This window comes from Sarcophilus harrisii, chromosome 2 (genome assembly GCF_902635505.1).
Source record: "Sarcophilus harrisii chromosome 2, mSarHar1.11, whole genome shotgun sequence".
NCBI classification, from domain to species: domain Eukaryota; kingdom Metazoa; phylum Chordata; class Mammalia; order Dasyuromorphia; family Dasyuridae; genus Sarcophilus; species Sarcophilus harrisii.
Window position 1 is genome coordinate 407,589,126 of NC_045427.1, and position 15,554 is coordinate 407,604,679.

At 37.3% G+C, this 15,554-nt stretch overlaps 1 protein-coding gene across 1 annotated transcript in view; it reads right to left on the reverse strand.

Annotated features, from left to right (window-relative positions):
* STK10 (serine/threonine kinase 10) overlaps positions 1 to 15,554 on the reverse strand; it is a 130,387-nt gene that overhangs the window by 61,613 nt on the left and 53,220 nt on the right. Inside the window, exons 3-4 of the mRNA XM_031953667.1 lie at positions 13,317 to 13,365; positions 10,634 to 10,783 (exon numbers count right to left, since the gene is read on the reverse strand). Of these exons, the coding sequence (XP_031809527.1) occupies positions 10,634 to 10,783; positions 13,317 to 13,365 (199 nt within the window). The remainder of the gene's footprint in view (positions 1 to 10,633; positions 10,784 to 13,316; positions 13,366 to 15,554) is intronic.

Sequence of the window (15,554 nt, forward strand, 5' to 3'; positions counted from 1 at the left end):
AACTAGATTTCCAAAGGAATTGAGGGTAAAATAAAAAGGATAAGACTCGCACAAAAAAGTTAAGAATCCCAGCTTTAAAGGGATAATCTTCAATCTTCCCAGCACAATGTTAGTACTACAAGATTTAATTAAAAATCAGGAAGACCTGGGGTTCAAATCCTGCCTCTGACGCTTTTTAGCTGAGTTTGCCTTAGTTTCTTTCTTTGTAAAGTAGGATTGATACCTGGAGTACCTACCTCACAAGGTAGTTATAAGGATCAAAAGAGAAAAGGCTTGTAAAGCAATATACAAACTTAAAAACACTATAAAAAGGTCAGTTGTTACTATTATCTTCATTATCATTATTAATATCCTTTAAAATAACATTTGATCAGGATATACCAGGAAGTTTTTTAAGAATAGCATGTTAAAGCAATTCTAATAAGCTTGTGATAGAAAGTGCCATCCACATCCACATAGAGAGAACTATGGAGACTGAATATGGATCAAAGCATAGTATTTTCATCTTTTTTGTTGTGGTGTTGTTTGCTTGTTTTTTTCCTTTTTTTTTTTGTTTGCTTTTTCCTTTTTTATCTGATTTTTCTTGCATAGCATAATGAATATGGAAATATGTTTAGAAGAACTGCACATGTTTAACCTATATTGGATTGTTTGCTGTCTTGAGGAAGGGGGAAAGGGGAGAGGGAGATAAAATTGTAATGCAAGGTTTTGCAAAAGTGAATATTGAAAACTATCTTTGCATGTATTTGGAAAAATAAAATACTATTAAAATAATAAAAAAAAGGTAATAGCATGTTATTCTCATATTCTTGGGTAAATAATGCCTTTAGAACAGCTAAAGAAAAGGGGAAACCTAAGTTGGATTTCTTTGCCTCTCATGTCTTAGAAAAAAAGTATGAGCGCACATATGTGCACACACACCACCTTTCACAATGCCAGGGTGCTTATCCAAGCATCCCCAGAGTGTGATTCCTCCAGGAGCCCTCCCCTCCCTGGCATCTGGGTGGCTACTGCTTCTTCCCCTCACACCCACTGGGACAACTCATGTCTGTGAGGCAAGGGCAGAGCTTCTCCCTGAGAACCAGATGGCTTCATCTACCCCGGGAGTGAGGCAAAGTGAAAGTCAGCCATGGATGGAGGATGGAAGGCACAGTCTAAAGGAGCTGCCTGGCCTTCTGGGTCTTAGCTACCTCACACTCCCCAGAGGATCCAGAAAGATTCTGACACTCAAAATATGGAATCACTGGACTCCACATTAGTTAGCTATAAAGTAAAAACTCATAGAACTTTTTTTAATATTCATAGACTCCTATGGTGACAGAGCTAGAGCACAGAATTATGCTTAGTGTATCACTCCATTATTTATTAGACCTAACAACCGAGGTGTATAATATGATCATGGCTTTAGAGGTAGAAGGGACTTTAAAATCCACCAAATCTAATCTCTTCATTTACAGACAAGGAAAATGAATTTGTTATTGAAATAGTTGTTATGTGTCAAAAGGCATGGAAGAGCTGGGATTAGAATCTAGTTCTTCTGAATGTTTAACAACTGCCTCTTGAGGGGAGATATATGCAAAATACACTTTTAAGTTTAATCTGCATTAATATTTTCTCTATAGTTTTCTTAAATCTAGATAATCAATAACAACGATAAATCAATCCTGATTTTTAGTATTTGCAATTTCCAAGATTTAAATGCTCTCACTGGAAATTTAACAATCAGTTCACAAACTGGTATGAGTTGCTTCCAGCACATCTAATCTCTAAATATCCTGGCCAGCCTTCTGTGGGTAAAACCTAGCTTATCAATGTCTTTTATAAAACGTGGTACACAAAGTAGGACAAAATACTTCTTATGCTGTCATATTAGGCAAGGGGATAGTAGAATTGTCATTTCCCTTTAGAATACTATGCTTCTCAATGCATCTTGGGATTACATTAATTTTTTTTGGCTGACTGACATTGAGCTAAGATTCATTCAGATCCACCATTTTTTTCCTACTGGAATAATTGTTTAACTATGCCTCCCCTGTGATATGCATGAGCAGGTTTTTTAAAAATCCAAGTCAATGACTTCAAATTTATCTCTGTTAAATTTCATCTTATTAGATTCAGTTCATTGATCTGGTCTATTTAGATCTTTTATATCCTGATTCAGTCATCCAACACATTTGCTATCCCTCCTGGCTTTGAATCATCTGCAAATTTAATAAGTATGTCATTCATACCTTCAGCCAAGCCATTCATTAAATGTTTAATAGTACAAGGATAGCACAGGGGAAAAGATTGACCCCTGGGACATTCTACTAGAGACATCCACCATCTCTGCTAGTTGACATCGTCATTAATGATGGCTCCATGGGTCCAGTCATGTAACCAATTCTAATCCTACCTTACTGCTCCATCATCTAACCTCCATTTCCCTGTCTTGTACACAAGAACCCCATGAAAGACAGAACTGGGAGGGTCTTAGAGCCATAAGATCACAGATCTAGAGATCTTTGAGGTCACTGGGTCCTACTCCCTCATTTTACAGATGAGAAAACCGAGGCCTAGAGAAATCAGATAATTTGCTTAAAGTCACACAGGTAAATAAGCAATGGAGTTAGGAATTGAGCTCAAGTTCCTGGGATACAGAATCCTCAATACTTTACAGCATTACACACTCTCTCTTTGTTTGATTTGTTTTGTTTTGTTTTTTTAAAGAGGTAATTGGAGTTAATTGACTTGCCCAAGGTTGCACAACTAGATTTGAACTCCAGGGTCAGTGCTGTAACCACTGTGGTTGCTAGCTGCCTACACTCTCTCCCTTAGTGAAATGTTAAAATCTGCATATAGTATGTTGACAGCATATCCTGATTGACTTGACTGAGATACCTCTATTAGTTATTTTAGTTTGCGGTCTTCCTGTTAGTAAGAAATAACAAAAAGAGATTTTAAAAAATATATTTGCTCCAATACCTAATGTTGCCTGTCTGTTTTTGTAAAACAGGATCACTTTTCTGTCATCCTAGCAGCAAGCACCCAAAAAAGTCAGCTGTACATGTCCTTGAACAGCTGTGCTATAGTCGTATCACCCCAATGGCACTTTCTCCAGCCCTGACCCTTCCAATCCCTTCTTCCCTACAGTGTCAACTAAACCAGTGTGTGAGTTAAGCATGAGCAGCTGGCTGAGAGTAGAGCTGCCCTATTCCTGCCTAGAACTAGGGAATGCTCTCAGACATAACCATGCAAGACCCAGAGGACTTCCTTGTACCTCATTAAAACAGCCACCTTAACTCACTTTCCTTAGGCCCATTAAGTATAGTGTCCTTGGTGATATCTCTAGCTAATCTCTAAGTGTTCTATGCTGAAGGTAACTAAAAGCACATGACTACTTCCAACGCCTTTTCGTGTGTACTTCTCAATGCTTATATCTTTTTTCTCCTTTATCTTTCCTAACCCATTGTTCTTTTATTTCTTTGCCATTTTCTTTGTCTCCTATACCAACTCTAACCATGATTCTAGTCTTTTTTTTTTTTTTTTCCTTTTTTACCTCCATGTTTTAGTACTATACTAATAAGCTATAAGCTTCTTCTGGACATATCTGGACAGCCGAGTAGTGCTTGATTAGAGCACTAGACCTAGAGTCAGAAAGACTCATCTTCTTAAGTTCAAATCTGGCCTCAGAGACTTAATAGTATTATTAATAATAATATTTAAGAGCTAAGCAAGTCATTTAAACATGGTTTGCCTCAGTTTTCTCATCTGTCAAATGAACTGGAGAAGGAAATGGCAAACCACTCTAGTATCTTTGCCAGAAAAGCCCAAATGGGGTTACAAGGAGACTCAACTATAGCAACAAACATAAGCTTCATGCCAGAAAGAGCCAGGTCTCATTTATTCTTTGCCTATAATACAAAATAAAAACTTTAATAAAGGTTTGTTGAATGAATGGATAAGAGAGGAGAGGAAGGAAGAGAGAAAGAAGAAAAAGAAAGTTAAAAAGCTATCATGAAAGTAATGCTATATTATAGAATTAGAAAACTTAGATTAAAAAATCCTCCCTCTACTTGGCTTTTTTCAACAATGAGGTGATTCAAGGAAATTCTAATAGAATTGTGATGGAAAGAGCCATCCACATCCAGAGAGGAGTATGGAGACTGAGTGTGAATCGTAGCATAGTTTTTTCACCTTTCTGGTTTGTTTGTTTGCTTGCTTGTTTTTTTCTTTCTCATTTTTTTCCCCTTTTGATTTGAGTTTTCTTGCACAGCGCAATAAAATGTAGAAATGTGTTTAAAAGAATTGCACATTTAACCTATGTTGGATTGCTTGCTATTTAGAGGAAGGGAAGGATGGGGAGGGAGGGAGAAAATTTTGAAACATAAGGTTTTGCAAAGGTGAATACAGAAGACTATTTTTGCATGTATTTGGAAAAATAAAAAGCTATTATAAATTAAAAAACAAAAAACATCATCCCGCTACTACTTACTATTTATATAACCCTCCAGTTACTCACTTAGCATGTATGGTCTTCAGCTTCCTCATAAGTAAAATGAGGAAATTAGTTTACTTGACTTCTAAGGTCCTTTCCAGCTCTGCATCTTATCAACCTCTGAGTGAACAAACATTTCATAAAGCTCAGGAATCAGCAATACAGAATCTTAAGCTCAAGAAGGGGGTATTCAAGTACATTTAATTTAGTTTTCTGAAAAAGGTTAAATAAGATCAATTCCGTATCTTTATTCTTGGGAAGCCTTACCACTTTCACTTCTCCATTCAAACAATCTAGTAGAACCTAGGAGAAAATGAACTTCCCTAGGGCAGGGGTTGTTTTGATTTTTTTTGCCTCTGTAGTCCCAGTATCTATCTAGTACAGTGCTTCGAACACAGAAGGAGCTTAATAAATGCTCACTGATCAACAAATATACATATTCCTAATATCTACTGGGCTATGTGATACAGCGGATAGAGCATTGGTCCCAGAGTCAGGACAAGTCATTTTCCTGAGTTCAAATCCAGCCTCAGACACATAGTAGTTGTGTGACCTTGGGCAGTCATTTACCTTATTTGCCTCAATTTCCTCATCTATAAAATAAGTTGGAGAAGGAAGTGGTAAAACACTCTGGTATCGTTACCAAAAAAACTCAAAATAGGATCATGAAGAACAGGACACAATTGAACAATGACAATAACAAAATATTTACCAGCTAGAAACGATAAATAATTATTCCAAAGAAAGATAAATCATGAGAATCAGTAGTAATGTCAAGATCCTCGAGACCCTGGGAGATATAGGAAATGGAAATTTTGGAAGACAAGGGAAATCTAATATTACAGTAGTTTCTGTGAAATTCTTTCCAAGCCAGAGAGGCCTGTTCCTTTCCTTCCCAACGATACACCAGAAGAGGTGGCCATGTTTTTTCAGTCTCTGTAAGCCATAGAGTGATAGCCCTGTACCCTTCCCCGCCTACTGGACCCTAGAAGAAGGGGCTGTTCCCTCTTGATGAGCTTCAGAGGATGCTTGATAACCAAATCATCTCCTCTAAGAGTTGGAGCTCTTTGTTCACTTCACAACCATTCAGTGAATCACAGGGCAAGCTGAAGTACCCAAGCAGAGATAGCACTCAGCACAAGGGAGAGGCTACTCATTTCATTCTTGACTACTGACTTTCCACAAAAGATGTTTTAGAATCAGAAAAGCCCTTTTCAGCAAGGATACTCATATCAGCACATGCTTGCTGCCAAGGTCACATTAATTATTCCCCAATAATCTGACCCACTTACTGTCCTCTGCAGCAGGGTGGGGAATTGCTTGGCAGGATAATTTTGCTGAAGCAATTTCTTTCTGAGTGTTTGAGTTGTACAAGGATGTACAAAAACTCCTCGGGGCCCCACAGGCTGTCACAGGAAGGCAGGAAGAGCCAGACATTTAATCTCCTGTGTCCTCTTGGCTGCCAAGACCAGGCTACAGATTACAGATGTCAACAGTAAAGAGGATTTTCAAAAACAGAACAACAACCCTACTCCCATGGGTATCCCCATACCAGGTCTCAGGGAACACAAGGGTGATTATGTAAATACATACACACTCAACTTTCTGTGAACTTTTCTTCCTCCTTAATTGGTTTCCTGATTTTCTCAACTGAATACACCTAAGTAATTTAAAAATTCAACCTCAACCTCCTTATATATTTTTATATTTTTTAAGATTAAAAAAAAAAAAAGCAGGAGGGAGAGTATCTTAATTTCTCTTAAGTCTAAATCTCTAAGCATGGCAATCTTCACGTGATTTCTGCACAACCTGCAATACAATAGACAGAATGAAGTCCCAAAAGGAGAAAAGGAAAGACAACTTCAAACAGAGATCTGTAGAAAAGATTTAAACTCATCATCTACCCACATGTGGTCAGAATTTTAGGTCCCATCTCCATTCCAAAGTCACACTGGTGCTCTTAAAGATCACACATTTTGGCCCTTAGATAACTCTACTCAATAATCATTCAATTCAGCAAAGTATTTGTTAAGGACCTACCCAGTGAGAGCTATTGTGCTAAGTGCTGGAATACAAAGATAAGAGGAAAAAAACTGTCCAAGTGCCATTTCCTCAACACATGCTCTAACTAGATTGTAAGCTCATTAGAAGTGGACTAATCAGACATTTCTCTTATATCCTATAAAGTGCTTTGTTTTTGCTAGGTTCCTAATAATGCTTGTTGTTGCATCTTAGAGGCATATGCTTTTTGTAGACCTTAAGCTGCAAACAATAAGCAGAAAACCCATCAATTTTCTACAATTCTAGCTGCTGTTCAGGACAGTGAGATAAAAAAGTTGTGAAAAAAAGAGACACTTTAAATTAAGGACCTCATGCTAAATATTTTAGAATGTCACTTTTAGTATACAGAATCAAACATACTTCATGAGCTGTTCCATCTTATACAGTACATTTCAAATCCCACTTTCTCTGGATGTGATCTCTTTTATTGTCATTGTTCAATTGTGTCCTGTTCTTCATGATCCTATTTTGAGTTTTTTTGGTAACGATACCAGAGTATTTTACCACTTCCGTCTCCAGCTTATTTTATAGATGAGGAAATTGAGGCAAATAAGGTAAATGACTGCCCAAGGTCACTGAAAAAACATGGCCACCTCTTCTGGTGTATCATTACAGTCACTGTCCTACAGGTTTGGCATTTCTCATATATCTTGTACTTAAATATCTTTCCACATTCATATGTTTTTTCCTCCCCAAAATATATTTGGTTTTTGACAGATGTAGACAGACAACATAATGCATGGTATATCAGAAACCATACAATACCAAAAATTGCATGAAGTAAAACAGAGAGATGTTTGGGGTCATATAATTACATTAAAACATAATCAATGGACAATCCATGTTAACTACTGATATCTAGGAAATGACAACAGATCCGAAGGGAAGTCATCAGTTAGTTTGATGGTTCCTTTGGGTAAGACTTCAAGGAGAGAGCCAAGAATGATAAGAAGACCTTCAAGAGTTGAGATATGTCTCTCTACAGGGGAGAGTCACAGTGATATAAACACACATTCATCAAAATCTTGAAAATAATAAAAATGCAAACTATCTGAGGGCAGGAGCTTTTTCATTTTTGTCTGGGTATTCCTAATGCCTAGTACATAATAGGGATGGTAGGCAATGTTTGCTGAAGGCAATAACAAACTATTATAATGGAATTTTGCTCCATTTTCCCAAAGATATAACAATTTTTATTTTTTAAGACTATCAAAAGGTTGTTCCTGCTCCTTAGGACACAGTATCATTGTTCCTCATTGATCTGTTTCCTGGAACTGTTCACTATATCTTCCTCTGTCCTGGCCCATACAGTTGTGCTCCTACACAGCTTTCTTTGGTCCCAATGGGATCTTAACAAACCTAAATTATGCTCTGACCTCCCTGCAAGTCCAGTACCAGGACATTGCTTCTTCCCATCACTTCTAGAATCCTTATCCTACTTCAGTCCCAAATCATATCCTGATAAGCCCCAGAATTCAAGGGAGTCACCGTTTCCCATTTTCTGGTTTCATGTTTTCCTGGCCATATGATCATGAGAAGACCTAGATCTAGAAGAGAATAAAGTTTCACACCATCTTTCCCATCTATTCCCTCCTCTCTACTTATACAACCACTCCCCTAGTTCAGGGCCTCCTCTGTTCTTTCCTGGGATTCAGCAAAATCTGTGTAGCTCAAGTCCTTCCCCATCCCAGTTCAGACTCCACATAGTTTCCAATACATGAAGCCTAAAGCACAGGTTGACCATGTCCTTTTCCTCCTCCATGTGCTCTGGTAGCTCCATCAGGATAAATTACAAATTCTTCTAACTGGCATTTAAAGTCCATCACAATCTAGTTCAGGCTCATTTTTCTGGGCTTATCATCCATTACTCCCCTTCACATATTCAACATTCCATCCAAACTGACCTACTTGCCATTCCTCCTACACAAGGATCTATATTGTGTATTTGTATCTTTGCCCGTATCCTCCATGCCTGGAATGCCCTGTTTTCCAGCATTCAGCTCTTAAAATATCCAGCTTTCTTCAAAATTTAGTTCAGGGACTATCTCCTCCTTCTTGAAAAGTACCCTGATACATAGAGCTGGAAATACTACCTCTCCCTCAAAAAAGAAATTATTTGCTATTTTTTTGTATTGTTATGTACAAGTTATTTCCCCCCGATCAATTATAAGCACCCTGAGAACTTCTGTTTTTGCTTTTTATTCAAGCACTTGGAAAAGTGATGCTTAATAAATTACTATTTATTGATCCAAATAAAGAGATAGCTATGTAGTTTGGCAGAGACAGGGCTGAGACCTTTTAAAAGAGGAAGATCTGAGTCTAAATCCAGGCTCAGACTTTGGTTGTGTTATCCCAGGCAAGTCAATTAACCTCTGTCTGCCTCAGTTTCCTCATTTGCCCTCTCAGGATTGCTATGAGAATCAAATGAGATAATATTTGTAAAGCATATAATTTGATGAAAGGCACATAGTAGGTGCGATATAAATATAAAAATAATACTATCATCTAATTTTACAAATGAAAAAATGAAAACTCAGTACAGTGATTTGCCTAAGGCCACATGACAATGGAGACAGAACTATACTGGTATCATGCTGGTCCTTAGTCAGAATGGGTTGCTCCCTATAAAACCCTCAAGTTCAATAAGCAGGTCTAATAAAACAGTGTCAGGAAATCTTCTGCTCAAAAATCAAACAAAAGATCAGGTCAGCCCTATTTCCAGCTGCTGATATTTTTCTTCAAACCCATGTGATTATCCAGAGAAACTCAGTTTCAAGTGATCAACAAATATCGACTGTGGGCCTGTTGTGTGCTAAGCACTCTGGGGAAACAAAGAAGCAGAAATTAAAATTACAATCTCCATTCCACAGAGCTTAATGTCTATAGTAGGGGAGATAGGATATATGCATGTATGCATATATGTGTAGTGTGTGTAGAAATTTAGGAGCTAATATTTATATATAAACATATAAAATATTTGTTTGTATATAAAATATGTAAATATATACACATACTTTTTACTTGTTTTATATATACATATATATGATGGATATGTATATTTATACATGTGTATCATTCTGGCATCATTTTACCAATGAATGCCAAATGAATAGCATGGTATCGATTTTTCAGAAAAGGAAGACAGCCATGTGGACTGGAATGATTAGAGAAGTTTCACAAATGACATGTGACATGATTAGGGCCTTGAAGGATTGTTGGTGCTAACAACAATAATAATGCCTTTCATATTTGGGCTTACAAATAACTTTAAATATCCATTGCCTCATTTGAGCTTCCTAACAATTCCATGATTAGGTAAGACAGGAATCATTATGTCCATTTTATAGATGAGGAAACTAAAGGTCAAACTAGTTTATTCACCTGCCTAAGATCACAAAGCTAGTGAGCAACAGGGCAGGACTCAAACCCAGATCATGGGATAATAGATCTAGGGCTGGAAGGGATGTCAAGAATCATCTAGTCCAACTTTGACTCAAATCCTTCCCTTCTTGTTCCCTGTGCAGTCATTAATTAATTTGTAAAAATAGTTTTTGGAAAAAGAAATGGAAAACCACTCCAGTGTTTTTATCAAAAAAAAAAAAAAATCCCCACAAAGACTTGGACATGACTGAAAGACCCAAGAACAACAGAAGGATAGTTTTATAGATTATAAAAAGGAAGCCAAACAAGATTGGATGACATATACAAGATCACACAGTTTGTGAGCATAATAGATGGGATTTGAATCCAGAACCTCTGATTCAGTGTTCCCTTCAATGAATCAGTACTCTTTAGCATCGACTTTAGAGAATGACATTCTAAGGTGAGACAGAGTGAATAGGAACATGAAGTGGGAAATGTGGAAGATGTGGAAGACAATGAAGTAACCAGCCTGGCTGGGGAAGTACATTTATGGGAGGGTATAGTGACAAGACTGGAATGGTAGAATGGAGACTTCAAGTATACTTCCAACAGTAGGAAAAGGAAATGCCATGAAGCTGATTTGAATGAGGCCCAAATGGCCTCCATGTTTTATCTCCCTCATGTCTCCCACCTAACCCAAAATGCTATACTGTGTTGAGTAGAAGTCCTTACCAAGCTTGATGTCTCCATCCAAGGTCATCAGCACATTGCCAGCCTTCAGGTCACGATGGATGATCTTCTTACTGTGTAGGTAGGCGAGGGCCTCTAGCATCTGACGACAGATTACTTGAATCTGAGGCTCTGTGAGCCCTCTATCCAACTCTGTGGGCAAAAATCAACAGAGAAAGGATTAGGCAGCTTTAAATGAACCATCAGTTGACAGGATATGTGGATCTTCTGGGCTATTGGACTTTCCCTCTAGCCAGGTTAGACACACATCCAGACATCTGAAGGCATTTTCCATCTTTCTCAAAGGGTAGGCTCTGTATATGAATTAACAAATTGCTATCCAGTGGTAGTTGAGGCATTCACCACCAAGGGCATATACACAATGACCACAAGAAGACAAGTAGAAATTTTAAAAAAAGAAACAGAATATGTATAATTACCATGAGCCAAAAAATATGAAAATATGTTTAGAGGAATTGCACATGTTTAACCTACATCAATTACTTGCTGTCTTGGGGAGGGGGCAGGAAAGAGGGAGAAAAATTTGGAACACAAGGTTTTACAAAGGTAAATATTGTAAACTATCTTTGTGTGTTTTTGGAAAAAATACTATTGGAAAATTTAAAAAATAATAATTACCATGACCAATCTTGGCCCCAGAGAATAAATAAGAAAATAGATCTGTTCCCTTCCCTCTTTATAGAAATGAGGGGTTATGGGTATAGAAGATTGCATATATTTTCAGACATAGTTGATAGGTTCTTTGGTTTTGCTAAACTATGTTGGGTGTATTTTCCCCCTTCTTTCTAGTAAGCTAAAATATGAAAAGCAATATTATTGCTACTAGCACTGACAATCCTTCAGGGCCCCAATTCTATCACACATCATTTATGAAACTTCTCTAATCGCTCCAGTCCACAGGCTGTCTTCCTTTTCTGAAAATCCATAATTTGCCTTTCATTTGGGATTCAGTAGTAAAAGATGTTTTGTTATATACACACACATACTCACACACACACATACACATAAGTATTTCATATATATTATATATACATATATAAAAGAAGTAAAAAGTATGTGTAGACTTTGTTACAGATGAAGATTCTCTTAATAAGAGAAAAGAGAGAGATACATCTGGAAATGAATTACGTTAAAATAAAAGACTTCAATTTTACTTACAAAAAGCAAAGACATTGACAGATGCATTATGGGTGAACGTGGCTAATCCAATCATCATTGAATTCATCATTTTGCTACCTAAGAAGAGTTCTGCTAAACACAGATAATTCAGAGTTGGCAGGAACCTTGGAAGTCTCCAATAAAGTTAAACTAGAGTTCAACTTCAACTCATCCCCTCATTTTACAGATGAGGAAACTGAAGCCCAGACACAGTGATTTGTCAGAAGATACCCAGGTAGGATTTGGCACATCAAGTTTCAAACCCAGGTCCTCACACTTCAAATCTAGTACTCCCTACTGTATCACACAGGCTCTCATTTATCTCATAACTCATCCATTTCTTCCCCTTATCTCTGACCTTTTCAAGATAGGTTGCTTTATTATCCAACTTCTATATAAAACATTAAAAAAAACTTTCTCCTTCTAAGTCCTGACTCCTTGTACTGCATCAGCATCACTCTCTCCTAAGTTGCAGACAAAACACCCCTAAACTGCCTCCCCAGGTGGCAATCTTGAAGTGCTCCCCAGCTTCCCTGTCCCTAGCTGCTGCTGCTACATCACTGTTTATATAGCCTATTCTTTGTGTGGCTTCTCAGCCTACAACTTGCAAATCCCTTTAGGCTACTTTCCTGGATCCAGCCCATAGCCTAGTCCTCCTCCCTCATCCCCATCCAGAGTCAGGTTCAGTCTTCTGAAATCAGGGGGGGAGTGAGGAGAAAGGGAGAGGCACATCTTTATTCTGTTTATTCAATGCTTCATCCCATAATCCTGCTCAAGTATTTAGCTTCCTTGGTTACTCTGCTGATTATAAAAATGAGGGGATAAGCCACCTATCGGTTTCCTACCTTTTATGAGAAAAGGTTAAGCTATAACATGACTCACCCTTGTAAAGGCTTGATATACAATAAAGCACTTAGCATCTGAAAAGAATTTTATCATTTTTCAAAGAACCCTACAATTTCTACTGTTTTATCCTCCAAACTGGGAAGTAGGTTAAGTCATACATAGTCTTCATGATCCTTTCTGCCCAAATAAAATACAGCAATGAGAGACCCGTGGTCTTGAAGTCAGGAAAATTTGGGTTTAAATCATACCTAAGATATTTACTAGCTGTGTGACTCTAGACAAATCACTTAACCTCCATTTGACACACTTTCCTAATTTGTAAAATGGGGATATTAATACTACCTATCTCCCAGGGTCAATAAGATTATTTTTGTAAGGTACTTCGCACAGTGTCTAGTTTATAGGAGATACTAAAAAAAAATTATCATTGGGTTAACATTACTTACTGTGTGTTCAAGAATGTAAACAAAAAAATAATCTTTCCTGGGAAGAAGGAAAAAAAGAGAGAGGGGTGGGTGGGGGAGGGAGGAAGGGAGAGAGAGAGAGGAGAGGGAAGGAGGAAGGGAGGAAGAATTCTAACCCCTTAGGTATCTGATATGTTTCTTCTGGTTTGTACCTTGAGAATTCTAACTCTAGGTATTCTCTAAGTCTCCCAACTTACCTAACATGATGGCATCCACTGCTCCACCAGGACAAAACTCAATCATAATCTGCAGAAAAGCCAAACAGAATCCAAGTGAATTAGAGGGCCAGGTAGGAAAAAAAAGTCATTAGGTTGTGAATTGGCTCAATAACTCTGTATAATAATTCTGAATTATAATTCTTATTAAAAAGTAATGAAAATGTCGGTTCTTTTGTGACTCAGGGATCCTGCCACTAGTTATATGAACTAAAGAGGTCAAAGAAAGAAAAAGAAGTCTTGAATATATTATTCATACTGGCACCTTTTGTTGCAACAAAGCAATGGAAACAAAGTAGATACCCACTGACTTGGCAAGTATAAACTTATACCCACTGACTTGGCAAGTATAAACTTATTGTGGCATATGAATATAATGAGATTATTGTGTTCTCAGAAAAGATGAATGAGAAGAATTCAGAGAAGGATGGGAAGATATTTGAAATGATGCAAAGGGCAGTATGTAGAAAAACTACAATGGCAATGCAGAAAAACAATGGTAAAATGATATATATGGTAAAAAGAATTTTAAAAATTATAAGTTGACGCCTATGTAATTATTATAACCAAGCTTGGTCCTAAAGAAGAAAAGAGACAGTGTATGACCTTTTCTTCTTGGCAGGGGTGATAGAAGTAAGGGTGGGGAGGGGAACTTTAGGTGGAAAACTTTTTACATTCTCATGTTGGCTAGATTGCTGAACTGCTTTTTCCCTTTTTTTTAATTTAACTTTTCATTATACGGGATGCTTTAATGAAATGGAGGTGATACACACAAGTAAAAGATATCAGTGATTTTTTAAAATGAAGCCTCCATATCCTGGGCAACTAGAAAGTGAGAATGATGTAGTATCTCAGGTCTTACTGGGCTGCTTCTACCAACCTGGTATTCTCTTCCCCAGGGACATTTATCACTCCCACTTTACTCAGGAACTAACCAAAACACACAAAAAGAAGCTCCTTCCTGAATTTCTTCCATTTCCTAGAGCTGTTTCTTGTGCCATTCATCTTTATCATGACCACTCAGAAGAAAGGAAAAAAAAAATCAGCTTGTATAAACTCACTTGCTTCACTTAGAGTGGTCACCAAAGAAGAGGAGACATGTTGAAAAAGGCATGCTCTCCATTTATGAAAGAGGGAAGCTTGCCTGCTCACATAGCCTCTTGCTTGCTAGATGGCTTGTTGGGGGTATACCTTACCTAACAAGAAGCATAGCCTTCATTAAGTTCGGCAAAGAAATAGATGGGTATATTCTTTTCTTCCTTTATTTAGCTAACTCAGCAGAGACTTATTAAATTCCTTCTATGACCCATTTATTCACTCATGCAATGAGGACACATTGAACTCCTACTATAATAAGCATTTGGTATTGCAAAAGATACAAGGAATCCTAATGGTCCCTGCTCCCAAAGAGTTCACAGGTAAGCAGGAAGATGATGATGGTGATGATGATGATATCACAATTTTATTGCTTTTTAAGGTTTAAAAGTATTTCCCATTATCAAATTTGGTCCTTATAATAATAATCCTATGAGGCAGATGTTCTTATTAATCCCATTTTGTAAATGAGGAATCAGTCTTAGAAAAGTTACGTGAGTCACACACATTCCAGAGTCACACAGCTAATAAGTGTCTTGAGTCAGGATCAGAAAACAGCTCTTATTGACTCTTACGTCCAGCATTCTATCCACTTTGCTACCCAAATATTGACATATATGACAAGGAACTGGCAGCATAAAACAACAGTATAAGAGATCTCACAAAGCAATACTTTTAAGAGTTAAATGGTAGTTATTCTCAGACTCTGAGTATCAGGATCCCTTTTTAATGTCAGAATATCTCAAGGACCCCCTCCCCTGCAAGATGATATGAAAAGAAAATATATATAATATATATATGACAGAATTTATTGTGAATGCAGTCATGCTTTTAAATTGATTTCTATTTTATTAATCACAGTACCATCTGTGTATATATGAGATAATAATACCTATGATTGTAAGTCATTATTTTGTTCAGCCTTCAGAAACTAGATTTGCTTATGGATTCAAAAATAGCTTTGCCTATCCCTGGCGATAACTCCATGGATCCTATATCTAACAGACTAAGGAATTAAATTAAACAGATCATGAATTCAGAAGAACTGGGGGGGGGGGGATTTCTGCATGTTTTCCATTTAGGAAACAAAATTAACTCCAAACATCCCATCTTAAAGACACTACT